Raw genomic sequence first — 21,163 nt, 5'->3', positions numbered from 1 at the left:
GGCACAGTGCCCCGCGGAGGCACAGTGCGCCGCGGAGGCGCGGTGCCCCCTCGGAGGCGCGGTACCCCCTCGGAGGCAAAGTGCCCCGCGGAGGCGCGGACGCGCCGTGCCCCTCGGAGGCGCGGAGGCGCAGTGTCCCTCGGAGGCAAAGTGCGCAACGGAGTCGCGGAGGCACGGTGCCCCGCGGAGGCGCGGTGCCCCTCGGAGGCGCGGAGGCGCAGTGCCCCTCGGAGGCACAGTGCGCCGCGGCGCCGCGGACGCACAGTGCGCCGTGGAGCCTCGGAGGCGCGGTGCCCCCTCGGAGGCGCGGAGGCACAGTGCGACACTAAATTGAGTACAATTAACACTGAAAAGTTAACACTGGCCATAGAGTAAATTTAACTCTAATTCTGAGTGGTCCGGGACATCATCATGTCTAACTCGCGTGATGATTGTGATAGAGAAGCAGCCTATTTTTTTTTTTTTTAAATCAATATCTGAACGTATGAACAATAGACTGTCAAATCAATGAAAATACAAGTTCAAAACATTTCAACAAAATTTATTGTTAACACTGAAACACACAGTAGGCCTACATTAGATATAGGGCTGCATTTTAAAATGAATTAGAGAAAATAAAATGGCTAAATTGTGCATCTTAAAACAAAGTGCTTAATTTCAGAAAAAAAATAGCAGCAGCTTGAGTTTCCCTTTTTCTTTACCTTTTACATCTCGTCTCAATACATTTTGAACAGATAACATCAAAACATCTTAACAATTTTGCAGTTTCTTTCTTTCCCCCTTGTATTCCACTTCCCCACTTTCTGTTGTTCAGTGAGAGAACTGAGCTTCAGTTTGCCCTTCCAGGATTTTAAATCTGGGCTGGAATGGTGTCAGGGCCATTCTCACACACATGTGTAGGTGCTCGTTGGTGAGCCTGGAACGATATTTAGTTTTTATTATGTTCATTGTGGAGAAAGCTGCCTCACAGCTGTATGTGGAGCCAAACATGGTCAAGATGTACAGGGCTACTTTTCTCAAATTTGGGAAAGCTGTCTCAGACCATTTGGAGCCAGAAAGTGGCAGGTTCAGTTCTTCCAAACTGCTTTCAGGGCCACATCTGCTTAGAGCCCAACCAGTTGCATTTGAAGAGGCCCAGCATTTGCCCTCTTGAAGTGCTGTGTGACTTCCTTTGAGAATCCTCTGACATCAGTGATGAGAAATGGGTTCTTTATGAACTGCTGTCCAAAGCTGAAGCTATCAAAACGTTTGCTGAAGTTTTCAATCAGCTTGTCAACAAAGTCAACAAAAGAGGACACATCTCTCTGTCCCTGAACCTGTTCCTGAACCTGCGCTTTGTGCGCCGAGCTTCATTTACATTAGTCCTTCATCAGTCCTTCGTGCTCATGTCTAGATTAAATGTCAATCTTAGGAATTTCAGAATTAGGAAAAAAACGTTTTGATCAGGGGCGGATAGTAAAACTTTGTACCATCTCTGGGAGCTGCCAAGATCTAGAAAAAGCTCCTGAGACAAACCCGGTGTGTCTGATTACAGCAGTGGAAAATAGAGCAAAAGGGGCAGGTGCTAATTTTTATTTATTAGTATTTTATTTATTTATATTTTAAACATTCAGGGACAGGTGTCTGCGAGGCAATGACATCCGATGGGTCCAAAGCAACTTGTTTCATTCAAAAACCTTTTTTCTGTGTAGGTGCGTTTAGTTGATGCTCACATGTCAGTCGCTGGCTAACCAGCCAATTTGTCTGAGTGAAAAATATGTAAGAACCAGTGAGAGGCAAGCCAACAAGACAAAAATATAAAGATGCGTACTCAGAGAGAGGGTAGTCTGTGGTTCTATATTCATTCTTCTTTTACATTCTGGTTTAGATTTATAATCCAACCTGTTTCACTGCAGTTGATACTTGAAATGAAGGATCAGGACATAATTATCTTCTTCAGTTTACAAAGCTAAGTAACTTAAAGATAAAATGTACCAGTTCTTAATTTTGGTTTATCCATTAGCTGCTCCAAGTTTCAGTTTTACTCGTTTAAAAGTACTACAGTGTTTTGTTTTGGGGTTTTTTTGGACGCGTCTGCAGTTGTCGTGTTTGTGACTTATGATTTGCTCTTGTTTCTGACAGACTTGAAGCTACAATGGATGGAGACGGTGAACAAGCCGCTCGGGCAGAGCTGTGTGCCCTGCACCTGAGATCCTTTCAGTTGCATCTCATTTACGACCAGGCTGACGGACTGGCTGCGATCCTTTACTATGACAGAGAGAAACTTTGCGAAATATTCCTCCAGACAATCACGATGGTGTTCTTCAGGAGCTGGATTCACAGGCCCGAGTGACCAAGACCATCAGTGACTTGCCCTTATACAGAGAGGAGCTGGGAACCTCTGAAGGGCCTCCAGCATCCAACAGTGCCTGCACAGATTGAACATTGTTGATGTTGTGTAAACTTCAATAATGAATTAATCAGAATCAGAATACTTTATTGATCCCTGGGGGAAATTAATTAAAATAAATAATTAAAATGTACTTTCCTTCTTATTATTCCATACATTCATTTAACCAACACATTTGTTATATTGATGACTGCTTTTCAAGGGCTGATCACCGCTACTAACGTCCCTGGATGGACTGACAACATCCGAACAATGACAGCAGTTCTCATGACTGAGGGCTTGGACCAACTGCAATATATATTCATTTTTAGAATTGATATTTTGTGTTAACTGTAGTTTGGCTCAAAGTGTTACTGCTATCTTATTTTAATAAACAACACTGCCATATGCAAAACTAGGGGTGGCAAGAGATTATGTTAGAGACAGTGGCATCGTTAGGCCTATTTTGGGGGTGCTGAAGCCTCCCTAAAATATTCTTAAGCCCCCCTAAATAATTTGCTGTTTGGGTTTGTTTTTTTTGTTTTCTTTTTTCTTTTTTTTACAGAACTTGCAGACAAATTCAATATAAAGATGCAGGAATATGAGTTTAAAGAAATAATAATATAAACCTGTCGCTATTCACATAAATATGATCATAACTCGGTTGGTCCCTTTCACTTTACACTGTTAAGGTAGCGTCAGTGCTTCGTTATCCAATCCGTTCCAGTTGTTCACAGGGGACATCCACATGACTGAAAATCCAGTCCTCGTTTCACTGCTACTTTACACTCCGCTCGTATACACCTGCGGACACACTAGCGTACATGCGGCAAACAGCAAGAAATCATGGATATACGCAAGTTTTTCAAGAAAGTAAGTCTTCATCACTGGCTGGTAGTAACAATTAGTTAGCTCCAGCTAACAGCAGAGAGTCCCATGTAAATAATGAACCAGGTGCTCCCCATTTTGATAAATAAAAACCTGGCTAGCGCACTAAGTTAAATTGTTAGCATAATGTTAATTTCTGTCACTCGTTTTAGCTCTGAAAAATCGAGCTGAGCTCATTCAGGTATGGTCATCATCAGTGGAAATAATAATAATCACTCCATCCCCATTAACCTGTAGGAGTCAGGGCAGAGGAGCACAGAGAGGCAGAGGGGAGAGACGTCTGCTGGAGAGGTGAGTCAAAGGATGGAGTCATTTGTGATGCAGACAGTCTGATTAGAATTTTATGGGACTCAATATGGATATGAAATATGAAACATTTCAGTCACGGTACAACATATAAGACCTGTTTAACTTGAGCTTTTATTTAGGAGAGTCAAGGTTAGAAAGTGGAGAGAGCAAAGAGAGATATATATATATATATAAGTCAAATTAGCCTGACTCACATATTTTTGAGGGTTCTATTTTAATTTTACTTCAATTCAAGTAATTTAGTAATTTTTTCAGGGCTTTAAATTGCAACCATTTTAGTCACATGCGTGCTCAAAATATAATGTTTGTAACTTCAAAATATTTGGGAGCAGCAAATTACTGTGGAGCGTGAGCAGAAGTCATGATATTAGCAATTTACATTACAATTCAGTATGTTTTAATGTATCTTGAAGGGTGAGGCAGAAGGGGAGGCTGAGGGAGAAAAAGGTCAACAGGCAAGTTCAAGTCAGAGAGAGCAAGGAGAGACAGAGGAGCTGCAGCAAATGGATGGAGAGGCAGAGGAAGATCAAGTTATTACAGAGAGAGGAGAGCAAACAGGCCAAGAGAGGGAAAATGATGAAGCAGCTGCAGCAACTCATTCTACTCCAGGGTTTGATTTAGGTGACAAAGACACAGGGCCCAGACAGGTGAAGCTGAAGAGCTATCCACATGATACTTTTGGTACACAGAAGCGAGCATTTAACCACAGCTGGTTTGAAAAGCACAACTGGTTAGAATATTCAGTCAACCAGAGTGCAGCTTTCTGCTTCCCATGTAGAGTGTTTGGCAAAAACATCAAACATGATAGTTTGGTCAGTAGCGGTTGCAAGAACTGGAAGAAAGCTTTAGTCATCTTTGGCAAGCATGAGATGGCTGAAACACATAAGGACAGTGTTGTTACATGGAAAAGCTACCAGGGAACTAGCAAACAGGGAAACGTTGCACAGGTGATAGCAACTGCAAATGTGAGTGAGATAGTCGAAAGAAGAGAGTATCTCAGACGAATTGTTGCAGTCACCTCTGTGTTAGGGAGACAGGGACTCCCTTTTCGTGGCCATGATGAAGGTGAAGACAGCCCAAACAGAGGGGATTTTCTTGCGTGCATGGAGCTTTTGAAGGAGTTTGATGCTTTTCTTCAAAAACATAATCCCCCATCAAATGCACAGTATATCTCGCCAACATCCCAGAATGACCTGATTGACTGTTGTGCCCAGGAAGTTACTAGTGTCACTGTATCTGAAATGACAAAGTCTAAAGTCTATTCCATCCATAAAAGATGAAATGCAGTGACTGTAATAGACTGAAGCCGGCAGTGACGTGCACACCACCTATAAGAAGGCTTCAGTCATCTAGACCCAACACAGCAAACTCATTCCTTTACAGAGGATGTCCTGTTAATTAGCGAGCACCATGTAAGCTGTGCTATAATGTCATGGTTTATTCTTGCAGCTGCCTCTGATGTCACTGCCACAGGACAGTAAGCAGGTGTACGTACAGCTCCTGTGGGACAACATCAACCTGCACCAAGAACCCGGAGAACCACTTTACCTGCTCTGGAGGACCTTTTGTGAGTGTGAAGACAGACATTATCAATCATTGTCCATCAGTATAGTGTCAAGTGTAGAACCTGTATTTGCAAATTGAATTGTGAGCTTTCAGATTATTGGGGTGAGCTATACTGCATAATCACCACTAGGGGGCGCAAGTGTTCAGCCTTTAAACCTCAAGCAAACATATGTTAGTTCACACTAAGAAAGAAGGTATGTACTGATTTCAAAACGCCCCAAAACAAGTCAGATATGGTTTTGTGAACGGAACGTAAAAGAGCGAAAGGACGTAGAAATATACGTGTATCTACTGAACATCTCAAGTTTGAACCTCAGTGACCTTGAAATGAAATTTTCCGAAAATCTTGTGAATGCAATAACTTGGCAATGAGACAATATGGGATTTTGAAATTGATACCTTCGGTGCATGTATTAGGAGATTGAGGGGTATTTTTGTTAAAGTGTCACTGCTGAGCAGAACAGATCAGAGTGGAGGCTCTTTGCTAAAAGAATATTTCAGCAGACTCTCTGATGCTTTGGTGTTTGTGCTCCCAGTGGAGAAGAGGGGAACTCTGGGGCCAACAGACCACCAGGAGAGCCGCACTCTCCTCAACACCATTGTTCGCAACATCCAGACCAACGACGTCTACGGGCCGATCAACCTGCTGATCCGAGAGATCAAACGGCGTCCAGAAGGGCTCAAACGACAGAGGTCAGTTCTCCTCCTTCATCTATACTCACTGTTTCATATTTAGTCTTCCTTTAAGCTCTTAGTTATGATCTTTGCTGCAGTGCATTAGAAAAGTGTCTGATGCCTGGTGTGTGTGAATGTCTCACAGGAGCGTCTATAGAGAAATACTGTTTCTGTCACTGGTGGCTTTGGGACGGGAGAACATCGACGTAGGTGAGTGAGATTAACTAGTGATGTCAGCTGTGACCTATAGTGTGCTGTAAGAGTTTGAAGGTGATGAAAAGCGATGACGTGAAACGTTCCTAACTCATATCTGTGTCGTCATCATGCAGAGGCCTTCGACAGAGAGTACCACAGCGCATACAACCAGCTGAGCGCGGAGCAGCGCAAGTCTCTGCACTGCATCGATCGCCCGCCCACTCCCAGCGTCCAGTGGTGCCTTAAATGTTTTGGAGCGCCTTTCGTCTGAACTGATCCTCTCAGCAGCAGAGACACAAACTCTTACTGTTCCTGCTTCAACTTTGGGGAACAGGGAGACTTTCGGACATCTCCAGCTGGACGAACATGGTACTGCTTCTTCCGTTTGCCGTGGAAGATGACGTTGGCCGTTTCATGTTTCTTTGCTTTGCTTTAAAGAGGTTTTCCAAGCAGCTGCCTAAAAGTGGAACTGTTGTTGTAAACTTCCTGGAAAGCTGTATTGAATCTCTTCAGACTAGTTGAGTTGCTTTTCCTTACAGAAGCTGTATAAAGCGATTGATCACTGTACAGAATATCTGTGTGTGTGCATGTCAGCAGCTTTGCTCGTAGCCTTTTGCCTCCTTAAATCTGTCGTAGCTATACTCGTATCAGCTCTGTGTGAGACCGTGTACAGACTCTGACTCTAACTTTGTGCACTTTCTGAAGAAGAGTAAGTAAATCAAGTTCACCTGACTTTTTGTACAGTTTAAGGAAATCTCAGTCGAGGTTGCATTTTTGTCAACAACCCTGGTTGTTGTGATCAGTCTTAATGAATGTTCACATGTACAGGCTCACACTGGGGCTCTGTGCAGCTCTGTGTTGGAGCATCACATTTAAATGGGAGAGGACTGAGGCTTTGGACAATCACTAATTATCAATCACTAAAATAGATTCATAACATTCCAGATGCCCTGTGCTCAAAGCAGGAGTATTGATCTCTGTGATAACACATGTGACAGCAGCTGTTTGGAAAGTAGAGATCATGAAAAACAAAGACATCAATCTGAAGCATGAAGGTGCCACACCACTGATTAAAAACATCAGAGGAACACAGACAGCAGAGGTGTGCTGGCTTCAGTCGGCCTTTTTAAATCTGCATTTTTAACAGTAACATACTGTGTTTGTTCAGCTAACATGTCTTATTCTGATCATAACTCAGAGCTGTGTCTCTCATTCTCGACTCTAGCACAGAGTGAACCACGACGGTTCAGACAGGATCTCTTTTATGGTTTACATAAAAGTGCAGAGGGCTCTTGATGAGTGCTGAAACTGTGTCAGGACAGATATTTGATATTTGACATTCCACTAAAAACAGTGAAACAGGCGGGAAAACAAAGTGCTGCGATGAATTGTCGGGTAAAGATGGACCTGTGTGTTGACTTGAGTGTGAGTGTGGCGCTGTACTTGTACAGATGAGAAAATGTGTTGTAAAATATTCCATTTGCACTGCATAGATTAGAACCTGCTCTTAACCCACATCAGAATATTAACAATTTACACCATTTTTCATCCAGAAAAAAATCTCAATTATTTATTTTTGTATTGTTGACATTTGGATTGCAGCTGCTGTGCTAACTTCGAGTTTTTATAACTAGCTGCCCCCGTTTTCCCCTTGAATCCGTGTTAGGGGACTCCAGCCGGTGTTGACTTAGTAAATCTCCTCTTGGAGGATGTACAGAAAAGTTTTTTAAAGGTTCTCTTACCGTCCTGTGGAAAGGAAATGAATGTCTACACATAAGTGCGCTGCAATAAATGAGTTTGTGAACTGATTGAAAGTGAAATTTGTCCTTTTTTTGTCTTTGTGTTAAGAAGAGTTTGTATTTATTGCCAGATTTAAACATCTGCCTTTGTAACACTGCTGTAGCTCATTTCTGTTTTCATGGAAGTAGATGTGATCTTAGTGGGAAAAAAGTTATACTCATGTCAATTTATTTCAAAATCTGCCTTTGTAACACTGCTGTTGCTCATTTCTCTTCATTTCTGTTTTCATGGAAAAAGATGTAAACTTCCTGTCATCCACTGCCAGGAAATCCCATTTCTCCCAAAAGATCCATCCACCCAGCCAGTTTTAGAGTTGTGTGGGGCTCGAGCTTATCCTATCAGAGGTATCCCCTGGATGATGATCGGCAGTCTTTCGAGCCTTTTGAGCTCACACAGAGACAGACAACCATTCATACTCACATTCACACCTATGGGAAATTCAGAATAACCTGAATTTTTTAGAAAAAACTGACTTTTTTAAATACAAACACTTGATGGTATGTGTGTATTAGATCTTTTTTTCTAAAAGCCAATAAATAACAAAACACACAAGTTTTCTTGCACTCATTTTCACTCTAGACCAGGGGTGTCACTCGAGGGGATGCACAGTACAGTAGTGCAATTCATCCTGATCGGTGATTGGTCAAACGTCTTCTGTGTTTACGTTAAGTCACAGAGTCTGGATTTAGCGGAAATTACACGACGCTGAATAACGCGTTTTTCTTTGTGGTAAATGTTAGCCGCGCGCTATGACATCTAATGTATTACGCTCATTTCTAGTCTTTTCAGTGGCTACAGCTGCTTTCCGTGGCTCGTTACAAACGATCTGAGATATAGATCCACTTCTGTCTGGCGTAGGCTGCTCACTAGGGCTGGGTATCATCACTGATTTCTATAATCCATTCGATTCCGGTTCTCAAAGTCCTGATTCGATTCAACTTAGCCTCAGACAGTCAGAAATATTATAATTCTGATAATTTATCAGTACTGACTTCATCAGAATTGTGAACATCACAGCAGATCCCTTTGTTTTAAAGTAACTGAGAATAAAACACAGAAAAACATGAAGGAGATTTTCCTGGTCTGGCTTTTTAGAGCAGATAACCTTAAAAATATTCTGCAATATTCTGCAATTTTGCACAATTTAAAGAAGTTTAAATTTCTTCAGTATTGAACAGCAGAAATGAGGCTTTCTTGTCCGAGGTCATTTAAGTGAAAAAAAAGAAAAAGACAGCGCTGTAAACAACGGTAGACTGGTGGGTAATAAGCGAATGAATACTATATACTATATATAGTAGGAGACAAAGGCAAAGGCTTTAATCTCACCGAGTCAGTTTGCCTGAGTGAATAAAAGCAGTAAAACATGACAGGATACTGTCAGGAGATACCTTTGTGATATGGACAATGTCCAGAAATATGTCAACGGATAAAATTTTGAGATATCCCCTAAACAGACAAGATTGGACCCCGAAAAATGTCAATTCCTGATACCAATCCATAAAATATAGGTGTCATGTCCGAAAATTTTATATGCAAAATTTCAATTACAAATCTGAAATTTGTGTTTAAGGTCATATTGTTGTGCAGTCCGTTCATGTATATTACGGTTTCCGTCACAAACATACTTGAAAACATACTTGACAGAAACGCAAATAAGGACCGCCCTCAGCGGACACGTCAAAACTTCGTGCAGATGTGTCCCTCTTTTCTGTTCTGTATGTTGACAGACCGGAGGGACATCCGAGTGACTACACCGGCAGCAGAAAAGCGGCGCACTTACCTCTTACACCAGCTGTGACAAACCCCATTATAACGGCTGAAACAGAAGAAATAAGAAAAGGATCATTATCTTCAGCATTGTTAATAAAGGTAAGATGTACAGACTTGCATTTAAAATACAAACACTTGAAGGCAGCTGACTGAAGAGACGGGTGATAATTTTTATTTATTAGTATTTTATTGACTGATTTTTTTTAAACATTCGGTGACTGATGACTGCGAGTCAGTGACATTCAGTAACTCCAAAGCAATTTCCCTCTTTCAAAATAACTTTTTAGGCGCTTTCAGGTGACGCTCACACGTTAAACATTCGCACATGCAAGTCTTAGGTAACCAGCCAATTTCACTGCGTGAAAAATATGTAAGAACCAGTGAGAGGCAAGTGAACAAGACAAAAATATGAAGATGCGTACTCAGAGTGAGGGTAGTCTGTGGTTCTGTATTCATTCTTCTTTCACATTCTGGTTTAGATTTATAATCACTGTTTCACTGCAGTTGATACTTGAAATGAAGGATCAGGATATAATTATCTTCTTCAGTTTACAAAGCTAAGTAACTTAAAGATAAAATGTACCAGTTCTTAATTTTGGTTTATCCATTAGCTGCTCCAAGTTGATTCAGTTTTACTCGTTTAAAAGTACTACAGTGTTTCTTTGGACGCGTCTGCAGTTGTCGTGTTTGTGACTTATGATTTGCTCTTCTTTCTGACAGACTTGAAGCTACAATGGATGGAGACGGTGAACAAGCCGCTCGGGCAGAGCTGTGTGTCCTGCACCTGAGATCCTTTCAGTTGCACCTCATCTATGACCAGACTGACCGACTGGCTGCGATCCTTTACTATGACAGAGAGAAGCTTTGTGAAATATTCCTCCAGACAATCACGATGGTTTTCTTCAGGAACTGGATTCACAGGCCTGAGTGACCAAGACCATCAGTTACTTGCCTATATGCAGAGAGCAGCTGGGAACCTCTGAAGGGCCTCCAGCATCCAACAGTGCCTGCACAGATTGAACATTGTTGATGTTGTGTAAACTTCAATAATGAATTAATTAAAATAAATAATTAAAATGTACTTTCCTTCTTATTATTCCATACATTCATTTAACCAACACATTTGTTATATTGATGACTGCTATTCAAGGGCTGATCACCGCTACTAACGTCCCTTGGATGGACTGACAACATCCGAACAGTGACAGCAGTTCTCATGACTGAGGGCTTGGATGAACTGCAATATATAGTTTTAGAATTGATATTTTGTGTTAACTGTAGTTTGGCTCAAAGTGTTACTGCTATCTTATTTTAATAAACAACACTGCCATATGCAAAACTAGGGGTGGCAAGAGATTATGTTAGAGACAGTGGCATCGTTAGGCCTATTTTAGGGGTGCTGAAGCCTCCCTAAAATATTCTTAAGCCCCCCTAAATAATTTGGTGTTTTGTTTTTTAGTTGTTGTTTTTTTTTAACTTATTCGATTTTTTTTAACAGAACTTGCAGTCAAATTCAATATAAAGATGCAGGAATATGAGTTTAAAGAAATAATAATATAAACCTGTCGCTACTCACATAAATATGATCATAACTCGGTTGGTCCCTTTCACTTTACACTGTTAAGGTAGCGTCAGTGCTTCGTTATCCAATCCGTTCCAGTTGTTCACAGGGGACATCCACATGACTGACTCACATATTTTTGAGGGTTCTATTTTAATTTTACTTCAATTCAAGTGATTTAGTAATATTTTTCAGGGCTTTAAATTGCAACCATTTTAGTCACATGCGTGCTCAAAATATAATGTTTGTAACTTCAAAATATTTGGGAGCAACAAATTACTGTGGAGCGGGAGCAGAAGTCATGATGTTAGCAATTTACATTACAATTCAGTATGTTTTAATGTATCTTGAAGGGTGAGGCAGAAGGGGAGGCTGAGGGAGAAAAAGGTCAACAGGCAAGTTCAAGTCAGAGAGAGCAAGGAGAGACAGAGGAGCTGCAGCAAATGGATGGAGAGGCAGAGGAAGATCAAGTTATTACAGAGAGAGGAGAGCAAACAGGCCAAGAGAGGGAAAATGATGAAGCAGCTGCAGCAACTCATTCTACTCCAGGGTTTGATTTAGGTGACAAAGACACAGGGCCCAGACAGGTGAAGCTGAAGAGCTATCCACATGATACTTTTGGTACACAGAAGCGAGCATTTAACCACAGCTGGTTTGAAAAGCACAACTGGTTAGAATATTCAGTCAACCAGAGTGCAGCTTTCTGCTTCCCATGTAGAGTGTTTGGCAAAAACATCAAACATGATAGTTTGGTCAGTAGCGGTTGCAAGAACTGGAAGAAAGCTTTAGTCATCTTTGGCAAGCATGAGATGGCTCAAACACATAAGGACAGTGTTGTTACATGGAAAAGCTACCAGGGAACTAGCAAACAGGGAAACGTTGCACAGGTGATAGCAACTGCAAATGTGAGTGAGATAGTCGAAAGAAGAGAGTATCTCAGACGAATTGTTGCAGTCACCTCTGTGTTAGGGAGACAGGGACTCCCTTTTCGTGGCCATGATGAAGGTGAAGACAGCCCAAACAGAGGGGATTTTCTTGCGTGCATGGAGCTTTTGAAGGAGTTTGATGCTTTTCTTCAAAAACATAATCCCCCATCAAATGCACAGTATATCTCGCCAACATCCCAGAATGACCTGATTGACTGTTGTGCCCAGGAAGTTACTAGTGCCATTGTATCTGAAATGACAAAGTCTAAAGTCTATTCCATCATGGCAGATGAGGCAAGGGATGAAAAGGCAGAGCAGTTAGCTGTTTGTGTCAGGTACGTGTCAGAGGGGGCAGTGAAGGAGCGTTTCCTTGCACTAGCAGAGATAAAATCATTTGATGCCCAGTCCATTGCAAATGAGATTCAGCAGCAGATCCAAAACTATGGTCTTGCAGAGCTTAAGTGTGTAGCACAAACATATGATGGTGCAGCCGTTATGAGTGGCTCCACTGGAGGTGTACAAGCACATTTTAGAAGGCTCCATCCTGAGGCTATATATGTGCATTGTTATGCTCATCAACTCAACCTGGTTTTGTGCAATACTTGCAAGGCTGTCCCAGAGGCTGTGGAGCTTTTCAGCTTGTTGGAGTGTGTGTATTCTTTCTTCAGCACCTCCCTAGTCAATCATCATAAGTTCATGGAGACTCAGGCAAAGCTTGGATTGACAAAAACTGAGCTTGTGCAACTTTCAAACATTCGCTGGGCATGTCAGTTGCGATCAATCAGTGCAGTTCTTGAGACATTGCCTGCCATTTTGGAGTGCCTATCTGCAATTGGATCCCCCATAGCTGTTGGTCTCAGAGCAAAACTCTACAAGTTCTCAGCAGTCTATGCACTACTGATGTTTTAGTCTATTCTGTCAGTAACCAAAGGACTCCACAAATTCCTGCAGAAAGAGACTTTAGACCTGGCAGAAGCTTTCATCTGCAAACAAGCTGTGTGTGACACACTTGAGGGCAAACACTCAGATGCATTTGCTACAGAGCTGTATGAGAAAACCAAGGCCCTGTGTAACACCATCAGTATCCCTGAACCAGGTGCCAAGACAAGGCACAAACAGAGGGAAATGGAGGGTTTTGTCCTGGAGGCAACTGTGGGTTCACGCACTGAATTGAACAACTCAGACACATTGAAAAGAGAGTTACTTTTCCCTTGTGTGGATCGGATGGTTGGCGAGCTTGATCAAAGATTTTGCAGTGTAGATGCAGGGCTGCTAAAAGGCGTCCAGGCATGCAGTCCTAAATCTGAGAACTTCTTGAGTGAACCACACTTGAATGAACTTGCAAAGCACTACAGACTTGACCTGAAAAAAGAGGAGGTTCTGGTGGCCAGAAACTTTCTTACCCGGAAAACAGAGGCTGGATGTCCACCCAAAAATATGTTGTCTGTGTACAACCTCCTTGATTCAGACATGTTTCCCTCTCTGAGGGCAACCATCCAAGTTGCCCTAACAGTGCCTGTCAGCAGCTGCTCGTGCGAAAGGTCCTTTAGTGCACTGCGTCGGCTGCACTGCGTCGGCTGCACTCCTGGCTGCGTCAAACAATGGGTCAGAAAAGACTTCGCAGTCTTGCAGTCATGTCTATTGAAAAAGACACGCTTCAGCATCTGAGTCACAACAGAGTGATTGACCGATTTGCCACTCTTAAAAACAGACGTCATTCTTTGATGCTTCCACCCACCAAGTAACTGGTGATTGCAGCCAGAAAAATGTACTTTTTTATTTTCAGTTTTTTTCTTGTTATTGACGCAGCAAACACATTTCCTCTGTTTTCTTGTTGTACTGTATTATAAAGCAGACTGAAATAAAACAATAGATCTATTGGTGGCCTAGGATGTTTAATCTGTCCAAAAAAGTAGGAAAACAATTTCTCAGTCTTTGTTTTCTGTTTGTGAAATTTTGTGCTCATTCACTACGTTCGTTCATATCGTGTGTGTATCTCTTGGGGGTTAAGGCCCCCCCCCCCTGTCCTTAAAACCTAGTGACGCCCCTGCTATCAACTTCAAAATGTGTGTTTTGAAAGGTTTTTTAAGAAAAAAAATTAGGACAACATAGCAAAAAAACCCATCACTTTTTATTGTCTTCATTCATGCTCAGTCATCCAGGTAAGGAAATCCCTAAAACTGATTCTGTTCATCTGGACGTGGCGTTTTCAGTCGAAGAAATTCTACTACCGGTAAGTGACTTCTTCAGTCTCAGCTGACTGCAGGTTTCCTGAGCCTTTTAACAGTACATTTGCATAATGACTTAAACTAGCTTCACTGACAAACAGCGGGCTATGAGGTCAGTTTTATGATAGTTAATTTTTATATTAATGCTTTGAGTAAATGTGGATATTTGTCAAAGCTGGGAAGGCACCTAAAGAAACCTCCAGGTGATCCAGGAGAGAAGGACAACTGCTGCCTTATCCTGTACGTGTCAGGAGTATCGGAACAGCTGAGACATATTTTTTCTAAACAACACGTCTCTGTGGCTTTTAAACCCCAAACACTATGTCAAAGATTGGCAGGTCCCCAACTCAAGCAGAGTAATATAGTGTACACTGTTAAGCGCCAGGAGGATTGCCATGATTTATACATCAGAGAAACCAAACTTCTGGCGAAGCGGATGGCACAACACAGGAGAGCTACCTGGTCAGGCCAGGACTCTGCAGTCTATTCACACCTACAGGCCAGTGGACACTCTTTCAGTGATGAGGATGTAACATCCTGGACAGGGAGGAACGCTGGTTTGAGCGCAGAGTCAAGGAGGCCATTTACGTGAAAAGGGAAAGACCATCTCTGAATCGAGGAGGAGGCCTAAGGGTATATCTGTCACCATCTTACAATGCTGTGATTGCAGCCATTCCCCAACTCTGTGTGAATGGTACTCATGACCATTGATAGCACACCGATAAAGAGGACCAGCTCTGTCCTGGACAGTCCCATAGACTGCAAAGAGATGGTGGGTGAGAGGAGGATGTTAGCCAAGCTGACATCTATTATGAACAACAGCTTGGCTAACAGGTTGTCTATTATGAGCCTGCAGAGGCCCTGAGCAGCTCTGTTACAGGACAGAGGACTAAACTGCAGCAGCTAGACTGTACAATATACACGTAATCAGGGCTGTGCAGAGATGTCCGATGAGGAAGGTGCTTAAAGGAGCACATAGGACCAGGCTGAACAAAAACAACCCACATTAATCAAGAATCTAATATAAAATCGTATCATACTATATCACTGTCATCAGGTGGGAACAATGCAAAGCAAATGTAGCCTATGTTTTACCTGATGGTTACAATGTTGCTGCTGCTCCTGCTGCTGATAGTGCTGCAGGGCAGGGCTGTGCTGATCTGAGAAAGTAGACATTCAAAAGTCCATAGGAGACACTGTATCTGATTAAACAAGTGTTATGAGATAATAATTATAAAATGACAGCACTTGGAATCATGAGGCAAGAGATTAATAAAACTGTGGGAAATAAACTACGGTCTGTCTGTGACTCACTCTTCTTCCTCCATCTCCTCATCTCATCTACACACTGGGTTTGTCTCAGTAGAGGAGCTTTTTCTAGATCCTGGCAGCTCCCAGAGATGGTACAAAGTTTTTGTCACGGTTCTGGGTCCGTTGGACCCAGTATTTTGAGTTTATTATATTTCGGTTTAATTCTGCTTCATGGATTGTTTTCTTATTCTCGTAGTGATGATGATTATTATTAGTTTCTTGTTTCTGTTTATCCGTGCTTAAGGATTTGTTCTCGGTTATATCTCACGTTTAGTTTAGTTCAGGTTCCATGTGTCGTTCTCTGTCTGTCTGTCTCTCAGTGTCAAGTCTGCGTGCTTGTTTAGTAATTCATGTTTCCTGTTTTATTGTGAAAGTCTTTGTCTTATGTTAGTGTGTGCAGCTTGGTTCCCCCCGTCTCGTTAACCCCGATCTCTCCCAGCTGTGTCTCCCTCCTGTTCCCCATTCCCTGATTCCCACCCTGTGTATATTAGCCCTGTGTTTTCCTGTGCTCAGTGTCGTACCGTCAGATTATGCCTGTGTGTTTTTTGGTTTCTGTATTCACGGCACTTCACGTTTGGTTTTCATGTCAGCAATAAAGCTGAGGTTTTGATTTACAATTCTGTGTTCCAGTCCTGCGCTTGGATCCTCCTCTCTGCCTGCCCACACACAGAGCCCTGACAGAACGACGCGACCAGTAATGGATCCAGCGGACTCACGCTTCGCCTTTGAGGGAGAGAATCTCGCGCTCCTTTGGGATTACTGTTGGAGGGTAGTCCACGCCGCGAGCCCCTACAAGAGGCAGCTGGAGGTAGTATTTTTTTAATTTTTTGTCGTCCACTGCCTCCACTGTCAGTTTTCTAAAAATAAATGGACTCAAACAAATAATAACAGCTCTAAGAGCGAGGTTAAGTTTTGAACTGTTTGGCATGGGTGGCCCAGGGAAAGAGGATTCAATTGTTCTCCTGGAGGCCCTCGCCACTTGGTACTCTCAACGACAGCAGCATTTTTTTTTTACCAAGGTTTATCGCTAAATCGTTTGATCCATCCTTGAAAAAGAAATGCAACCCTCGCCATCATCACCCAACCACACTTCCATTCTCTCCTGTAGTACGGACTGGTGCAGTTTTCATTTCCATACCCTCGGCTCAGTTAGCTGATCAGCAGCCACCCTCGGCTCAGTTAGTTGATATAGCTCTTTCTTTAAAACCGTGTGTGTGGCTGGCTGTGTCTTTGAAACCTTACATAAAAGGAGCAGGTGCTAATTTTTATTTATTGATTCATTTGTAATTTTTACAGCTTGGGAAAACTAAAAACTGCATATTTAGTTATTGTTATAAATCTCCCTGTAACACCATTTTTGCATTTTAATTTCTCTGAAAATATAGAAAACATTACATAACACAAGTACTTTTCATAATATGAATATTATGAAATAACTTTAAAAGGTATGTGTGTTGGAGCTGCTGTAAGTAGTGGAGCTGCTGTGTGTGTGTGTGTGTGTGTTGGAGCTGCTGTAAGTAGTGGAGCTGCTGTGTGTGGTGTGTGTGTGTGTGTGTGTGTGTGTGGTGTGTGTGTGTGGTGTGTGTGTGTGGTGTGTGTGTGTGGTGTGTGTGTGTGGTGTGTGTGTGTGGTGTGTGTGTGTGTGGTGGAGCTGCTGCGCGTTGTAAGTGGTGGAGCTGCTGCGCGTTGTAAGTGGTGGAGCTGCTGCGCGTTGTAAGTGGTGGAGCTGCTGCGCGTTGTAAGTGGTGGAGCTGCTGCGCGTTGTAAGTGGTGGAGCTGCTGCGCGTTGTAAGTGGTGGAGCTGCTGCGCGTTGTAAGTGGTGGAGCTGCTGCGCGTTGTAAGTGGTGGAGCTGCTGCGCGTTGTAAGGAAAAAGCATCGAGGCGTCTGGCAGGAGATATAAATTTTTACTGCAAGAATTTTCACAATAGACATAATGTCTGAATATGCTAATATTCTCCTAATTATTACTGTTGATTTCTTGGTAGGCCAAAACCCATAAAACATTTCAAAATAATTTAATAATAAATTATAATCATAAGTAATACAAAAAATAAATAAACACCAACCTATGCAAATGTATTCTGTAAAGGAAAGACGATCGTCTATATAAATATGTGTCTGAGAACAGGAAAACTGTCTCACAGCTTCATGTCATCATCCAGGAATGGGGAAAAAGCTTAGCAGACTGATAAAGAGGACCAGCTCTGTTAGCAGCACTGTTACAGCCATGGTGTAGGACGGAGGTCTATTCCATGTCTTTGATCATCAGCCAGACTGTACAATACGGACACATGTAACAGACACATACGAAATTATATGCGCGTGTGGTTATAGCTGTTTTATCCCTACACCATTTATTTTCTGTTTCCATTTTTTCTAATATATTTCTAATTCACTTTTCCTCAATGACCCTTGTGCAGCTGCGACATTTCAGCTTCCACAGTGGGGGGATATTAAGTCTACGACTGTGATATAAACACGTTTGTGCTCCTTTGTACTTGAATCAGGTATTTAAGTAGGCCACCTGACTACGGAGGATATCTCCTTCCCATCTCCTTCCTATCTTTCCCGGTCGAAAAAAATGGGGAAATGTGGAAGCCACTTCCTGCGAAAAAAGGGGAGGCGATACCGTAAGTGCACCATTTAAGAGCTTGCAGCTCCTCCCCTCCTTCACTTTCAGACGTTCTCCTCCAGCCACTGTCCCCTTTTTGCATATCACCTGCTGAGACAAACCTCGGTGGCGCTTATAAAGGCTGAAACAGACGAAATAAGAAAAGGATCAATATCTTAAGCTTTGTTAATAAAGGTAAGATGGCGAACTTCTGCCATTTTTATTTTTTCCCTTTAATGTTTATTTGTTGCACTGAATCTGTGGTCGCTGTTGAAGATGTTTTCTTGGAAGTTATTTCAGTGTTGATAGTTCAGCAGAGAGACTTGATCATTAGACTGGGACTAGGACACGGACAAACGTTCTCCTCTGGCTCTCAGTCTCTTCATACTTGTGAACTTGAAATTGTATAATGTGCCAAGATTAATTAACTTCTAAAAAGCTGAAAAGGCTTGCTTACTCCATACCTGTTGACGTTTGAGATTCAGAAGTCAAAGTTATTCAGTCACAGACGACTCAAGTCGCTTACCTTTATTAATAATGTTTAAGATAATGATCCTTTTCTTATTTCTTCTGTTTCCGTCTTTATAAGCGCCACCAAGGTTTGTCTCAGCTGGTGTAATGAACAAGAGGTGCAGTGACTGGCAAGAGTTAGTGGGAACTGAGAGTTGAGTTAAAGAACACACATTAAGAAGCAGATTATATTAGATTTATATTTTAAATAAGACAAAATTTGGATTTTACAGCAGTAAAATTATTGTATCTCTACAGTTTAAAAATGTAATAAGCTTTGCCCTGCACAGAGTGGATAGTGAAACAAATGGAATCATCATAAATACATTATTTCATATTTATTACTTCCCCCTCCTCATTGCTTTATTATTGTAGCTCTAGTAATGAATAATAATGTAAGGATTCTGGATCAGCACCGTGATGCCCATAGTATATACAGTATTCTGAAGAAGGTTTAAAATGTCCCTGTGTGTGCATGTGTGTGTTTTATGTATATGGATTTTTTAAAAACAATATTACTCATGATATAACATTGTCCAGACATGGCTGGTAAGGACATGAGGAGGAAACAGCAGGAGCTGTGTGAGGCTACTAAAGGCAGGGCTATAACATTTTTCTGTCATCATTTTATTATAGATTAAGTGCAAGAGTTGTTAGGTGTGGATAATTAGATTATAGTTTATTGCAATAGCAAGTCGTGCCTTGTTGTCAGACAGCAAGTGGAGAGTGATATATGAAATGATGGGATGGAAGGAAGAAGAGAAGCAAAGAGTGATGCACAGGCAGAGCCTAAATTATTTCTCACAGTTTTTTGTTGCCAATCTTTGCATTTTGTTATTATCTCATGACACTTGTTTAATCAGCTACCATCTCTCCTATGGACTTTTTAAATGTCTACAGTCTCAGATCAACACAGCCCTGCCCTCCAGCACTATCAGCAGCAGGAGCAGCAGAAACCCCTCAACAGCAACATTGTACCCATCAGGTAAAACATCAGCTACGTATGCTTTGCCTTGTCGCCACCTCACAACAGTGATATAGTATGATGCGATGATATTAGATTCTTGATGAATGTGTGTTGTTGTTATTCAGCCTGGTTCAATGTGCCCCTTTTTAACTTTGAGCACCCGCCCCTTTAAACCTCTCTGCACGGCCCTGTTCCTAATTTTGTTTGACTTTTGCCTGTTAGCTGCTCCAAGTTTCCTTCAGGTTTACTTGTTTAAAAGGTACTACAGTGTTTTCTTTGACGTGTCTGCAGCTATCGCTGACTGTGACTTATGGTTTGTTCTTCCCTCTAACAGACTTGAAGCTGCAATGGACGGACACGGTGAAGATGCCACTCCGCTCTTTGTCCTGCCTGTGGGTTCCTGGTTTCGTTTCCATCTCATCTACCACCAGACCGACGGACTGGCTGTGATACTTTATGGTGACAGAGAGAAGCTTGCTGCGATATTCCTGCAGAGGATGGTGACGGAGTTCTTCAGGAACTGGATTCACAGGCCTGAGTGACCAAGACCATCAGTGACCTGTGTTCGCACAGCCTCCACGCAGAGCTGGGAAGCAGGGGCCTTCAGCATCCAGCAGTGCCTTCACAGATTAAACATTGTTGATGTTGTTTAAAGTTTGATAATGAGTTCATTAAAATAAATAAAGGTTACCTTTCTTTGTTATTATTCCACACATTGATTTTTAACCTGCACAGAGTCCTTCAACAGAGCTCTTAGATTTTCAAAAGCTGTATCTATCAGTGAGTGAGTGATGGGGAAGCCAGATTTGAATGACCAAAATAACCAAATTTGATAATAAAATAATATTGATATGTGATAAAACAAAACTAATATTATCTGCCAATAAGTTGGTTTAGTGTAGTTTTGCGGCCCTGTTGTAGCGCGGCCGTTTCTGTTTAATTCCAGCGTTGCAGAGAGAGGTGCTCGTTATCTCCACCAAAGCGCCTCCGGTCCTGGGGTAAGCCGTTAGAACTGCTTTTATTAGCATTCACAGCTACAAGAGGCAAGGTTACATTTATCCTTTGTTTTAGGGTTTGATTGCTGCCTTCACCTCTCCGTGGCAAATCGCCTAACCTTAATTGGAGAATCAAGACGCCTGCCTATAGTCGGTTTGAGGGCTCCTGCTCGGTGGAGCTGCTGTCTTGTCTTGTCTCGTCTTTTTGGTCTCATCTTTTATTTTTGTGAAATTGTTTTTATTAAGTGGGCTAACCTTTTTCTGGTGCGCCTGGTTTTATTATATTCTGGATTGTTGCTTGTACCCACGCCTCGGTGATCGGGCTGGAGCGATCCTCTGCCCGCGTGTCGTGCTGGGAACTTGAAACCGCCTCAGTTGCCGATCTCAGCCTGTGCGGAGCCAGACTGGCTTGTGATCAAGGCCTGAACTATTGCCACCAGCACGAGTTGTAGTTTGATTTGTGGGGTGTAAGCCTTCCAGT

The 21,163-nt window shown here is 42.2% G+C and overlaps 2 protein-coding genes and 1 pseudogene across 4 annotated transcripts; all 3 read left to right on the top strand.

The window, feature by feature from the left end:
* The first annotated feature begins 3,214 nt into the window (after window positions 1-3,214).
* On the top strand, window positions 3,215-8,272 carry LOC147335921 (DENN domain-containing protein 4C-like). The gene is made up of 6 exons (XM_086286126.1): window positions 3,215-3,241; window positions 3,494-3,547; window positions 5,015-5,132; window positions 5,668-5,824; window positions 5,952-6,016; window positions 6,136-8,272. Exons 1-6 carry the CDS (start codon window positions 3,215-3,217, stop codon window positions 6,270-6,272), a joined length of 558 nt encoding a protein of 185 aa, XP_086142252.1. The 3' UTR covers window positions 6,273-8,272.
* Window positions 8,273-12,325: 4,053 nt separating this feature from the next.
* LOC147335920 (zinc finger MYM-type protein 1-like) lies at window positions 12,326-13,810 on the top strand (annotated as a pseudogene).
* A 2,314-nt stretch (window positions 13,811-16,124) lies between these two features.
* Window positions 16,125-20,364, top strand: LOC147335919 (uncharacterized). Of its 3 annotated transcripts, XM_086287567.1 has the most exons (4): window positions 16,125-16,405; window positions 18,107-18,229; window positions 19,621-19,705; window positions 20,022-20,364. In XM_086287567.1, exons 2-4 carry the CDS (start codon window positions 18,181-18,183, stop codon window positions 20,227-20,229), a joined length of 342 nt encoding a protein of 113 aa, XP_086143693.1. In that variant the 5' UTR covers window positions 16,125-16,405; window positions 18,107-18,180; the 3' UTR covers window positions 20,230-20,364. The 3 variants fall into 3 exon arrangements, with proteins under 3 accessions (XP_086143693.1, XP_086143695.1, XP_086143694.1); XM_086287569.1 differs by lacking the exon at window positions 18,107-18,229; XM_086287568.1 differs by lacking the exon at window positions 16,125-16,405 and having other exon boundaries at window positions 18,058-18,229.
* The last annotated feature ends 799 nt before the right edge of the window (window positions 20,365-21,163 follow it).

This window comes from Aulonocara sp. 'chitande type north' Nkhata Bay, linkage group LG3, assembly GCF_057382095.1.
Source record: "Aulonocara sp. 'chitande type north' Nkhata Bay isolate Kocher_YH1m ecotype deep benthic linkage group LG3, A_spYH_male_GT1.1, whole genome shotgun sequence".
NCBI classification, from domain to species: domain Eukaryota; kingdom Metazoa; phylum Chordata; class Actinopteri; order Cichliformes; family Cichlidae; genus Aulonocara; species Aulonocara sp. 'chitande type north' Nkhata Bay.
The sequence above is the reverse complement of the archived record's forward strand: the minus strand, read 5'-3'. Positions and strand labels throughout refer to the sequence as shown.